Source organism: Eriocheir sinensis, chromosome 25, assembly GCF_024679095.1.
Source record: "Eriocheir sinensis breed Jianghai 21 chromosome 25, ASM2467909v1, whole genome shotgun sequence".
Lineage (NCBI taxonomy): Eukaryota > Metazoa > Arthropoda > Malacostraca > Decapoda > Varunidae > Eriocheir > Eriocheir sinensis.
Window position 1 is genome coordinate 14,022,511 of NC_066533.1, and position 3,424 is coordinate 14,025,934.

The 3,424-nt window shown below is 53.3% G+C and overlaps 1 protein-coding gene across 3 annotated transcripts in view; it reads left to right on the forward strand.

The window, feature by feature from the left end:
* The first annotated feature begins 763 nt into the window (after nucleotides 1–763).
* LOC127003436 (calcium/calmodulin-dependent protein kinase kinase 1-like) overlaps nucleotides 764–3,424 on the forward strand; it is a 189,602-nt gene continuing 186,941 nt past the window's right edge. For all 3 annotated transcript variants that reach the window (XM_050870134.1, XM_050870136.1, XM_050870137.1), the window contains exon 1: nucleotides 764–1,266. In XM_050870134.1, the coding sequence (XP_050726091.1) occupies nucleotides 1,257–1,266 (10 nt within the window). In that variant the 5' untranslated portion in view covers nucleotides 764–1,256. The remainder of the gene's footprint in view (nucleotides 1,267–3,424) is intronic.

A 3,424-nucleotide genomic window follows, 5' to 3' on the forward strand; every position in this document is an offset into this window, starting at 1 on the left:
GTGAAAGGGAATGGAGGTAGAGAGAGGAATGGAGGGAAGTAGGGAGGTGGGAGGGAATGGAGGTAGAGGGAGGAAAAGAGGAAAAGAGATGGCGAAGGGGAGGGGTGAAAGTCCGGGGGGTGATGGGGGATGGAGGGGGAATGGTTGGGGAGAGATGGAGAATGGGAAGGAGGAATAGAGAGGAGTGAAAGTGGGGAGTAGGGAGGGGATGACGGGGGAGATGAATAGGGAGTGAAGAATCGTGATGCTGCCTAAACATATGACTTTCCCTCCCCTTCCCGTCAGGTGTGGTCAGGTGTGATGTCCCCCTCGGAGCGGCCACACACCTGTACCACACCTGCCCAGGAAGTTGAGGCAGGAGGGTGACCGTGCCTTGCGTTCAGAGCCGAGAAGGAAATGAGAGAAAGTTGCGCTTCTGCTAGTCAGTGTGTGTGTGTGTGTGTGTGTGTGTGAGGGAGGGAAAGTGACGAGGTGGTGAGGCAGCAGGACGGCCGCGGGAGGAACCATCACCCCCCCCCCCCACACACACACACACACACATACTCGCTCCGCCCCAGTTCCCATGTTCACCCCGCGGCCTGCACTCCCAACTCCCAAGACCGTACACTGCACACTTGGGACATGATCTGCAGCCCCCGATGACCTCCCAAACGGCCTGTGGGTGCATGGGGTGGGATAGAGTGGGTGGGAGGACTCGGGCGGGGGCGGGGAGCTGGTCGGGGAGGGAGAGTGTCGGTGAGTGCGTGTGTGTGTTGCTCCGAGTCGAATCCGAGAACTGGCAGTCGCTCGTTGGACTTGGTTAGAGGTGGGCGCTTTGCTCTTTCTCTCTCTCTGTCAAGCTGTCGCCCCGCCTCTCGCTCCGCCGCCCCCACGTTGCTGCCTTAGTGCTGACGACCGCTTGGGAGGGGCGCGCGTGCCTCGTTGACTATCCCCAAGGGGCGGGATGGCGTTCCTCAGGGCGCCGTCACGGGTCCCCCCTTCAGGAGTGCACGTTTCCCTAGTGCCAGAGTTTCTACCGTAGCCATGGGGGGAGACAGTACTCGTAGCGGTGTGAGGGCGTGTTTATAGTGGTGCTCAGTGCTCGGAGGGACCCCTAGTGCTGTGCGAGTGGTGATAGTGTGCGTGTGAGTGAGGGAGAGTGGCTAGTGAAGGAGGAAAGGGAGAGTGAAGGGAGAGTTGCGGGTTGGTCACTCACGCCAGTACCTCCGTCAGCTGGTTCCGTTGTGATCACTTGCTTCGTCAGCGCCTCCGCCACGATGCCTCAAGGTAATGTGTGTGTGTGTGTGTGTGTGTGTGTGTGTGTGTGTGTGTGTGTGTGTGTGTGTGGAGGGAAGCGTTGAGTTATTACATGTTTACTTTTTTTTCCAGCACTTGTCGAAACGTGTGTGTGTGTGTGTGTGTGTGTGTGTTCACTTCACCTGGGTATGGCTTATCACCTAGTCATGCGTAACTAACATAGGTGGTGGTGGTGGTGGTGGTGGTGGTGGTGGTGATGACAGTGCTGGTGTTGTTGCCCTTATCACCATTCATATCTCTCTTTCTTGGTGTTTAAATCCCCTCACTAACATTGATGGTGGTAGTGGTGGTGGTGGTAGTGGTGGTGGTGGTGTTGCCCTTATCACCATCCCTATCTCTCTGTCTTGGTGTGTATTTCCCCTCACTAACATTGATGGTGGTGGTAGTGGTGGTGACAGTGGTGGTGGTGGTGGTGTTGCCCTTATCACCATCCCTATCTCTCTGTCTTGGTGTTTATATCCCCTCACAAACATTGATGGTGGTAGTGGTGGTGGTGGTGACTGGTGGTAGTGGTGGTGGTGGTGGTGACTGGTGGTGGTGGTGGTGTTGCCCTTATCACCATCCCTATCTCTCTGTCTTGGTGTTTATTTCCCCTCACTAACATTGATGGTGACAGTGGTGGTGGTGGTGGTGTTGCCCTTATCACCATTCATATCTCTCTTTCTTGGTGTTTATATCCCCTCACAAACATTGATGGTGGTAGTGGTGGTGGTGGTAGTGGTGGTGGTGGTGACAGTGGTGGTGGTGGTGGTGTTGCCCTTATCACCATCCCTATCTCTCTGTCTTGGTGTTTATTTCCCCTCACTCACATTTCGCTTCCTGTCTTCAACTCCTCCTCGTATCATCTTCTTCTTTCACCCCTTCCCTCACCCCTTCCTTTATTATCTTCTCCCTCTTCTATCCTCCTTCCTTCACATCACCCCTTCAGACTCCAGTGCATCCCTTCCTCTGACCTATTCAGCCCATATCACCCATTCTCTCACCCCTTCCCTCACCCCTTCCTTTATTCTCTCCTCCTCCTTCTATCCTCCTTCCTTCACATCACCCTTTCATATTTCAGTGTATACCTCCCTTCCTTCCACCTCTTCACCCAATATCACCCCTTCCATCACCCCCCTCCCCTCCCTTCTCCCTCTTCCTTCTTCCCATTCCTTCCTCCTTCACATCCTTCCTTCAGATTCCAGTGTATCCCTTCTTCCCTTCCACCTCTTCACCCCATACCATCCATTCTTTCACCCCTTCCCTTACCCCCCTTTCACCCCCTTCTCCCTCTTCTCCCCATTCCTTCCCTTTGATGTTGCTGACTAGGATGCTGAGTTAGTACCTCTTCCCCTCCCTTCCCTTCACCCCCTCACTCCCCTTCACAACCATTCACAAGGCAGGTACTGGAGTCGAAGGCGGTGGTGGTGGTGGTGGTGGTAGTTATTGAGGTGGAGGTGGTGGTGGTGATGATGTGGGTGGTGGTGGTGGTGAATAATTAACAGGTGAGTTTATTGTTAGTCCATACAGGTGAGAGTTGGCGTAAGACTGACGCACGCACACACACACACACACACACACACACACACACACACACACACACACACACACACACACACACACACTATAATGTTTACACGCTCCTTATCCTCTCCATAAGTCTACATTGAACTCCCTTATTACCTCCTCCTCCTCTTCTTCCTCCTCCTCCTCCTCCTCCTCCTCCTCCTCCTCCTCCTCCTCACACAATATGGAATCTCAAAGGGAAACTCCATTTTAGGTCACAAAACACCTAACGCAATCTCTCTCTCTCTCTCTCTCTCTCTCTCTCTCTCTCTCTCTCTCTCTCTCTCTCTCTCTCTCTCTTATCGCGTGTAACAACGGAGGTGATAAGATTGATCTATGCACGCTTACACACACACACACACACACACACACACACACACACGAGGCCCCGCCCAGCAATATGGTTGAATCAAGAAATATTTGACTAGCGTGAAATTCGTAATAAAAGGCGCTCCATCTTGAGGAAATATGGGACCTCCTCCTCCTCCTCCTCCTCCTCCTCCTCCTCCTCCTCTTCCATCATTTTCTTTGTATCATTTCTTTCCTTTCCTTTGCCTTTTCTTTTTGTCCCTCCTCCTACTTC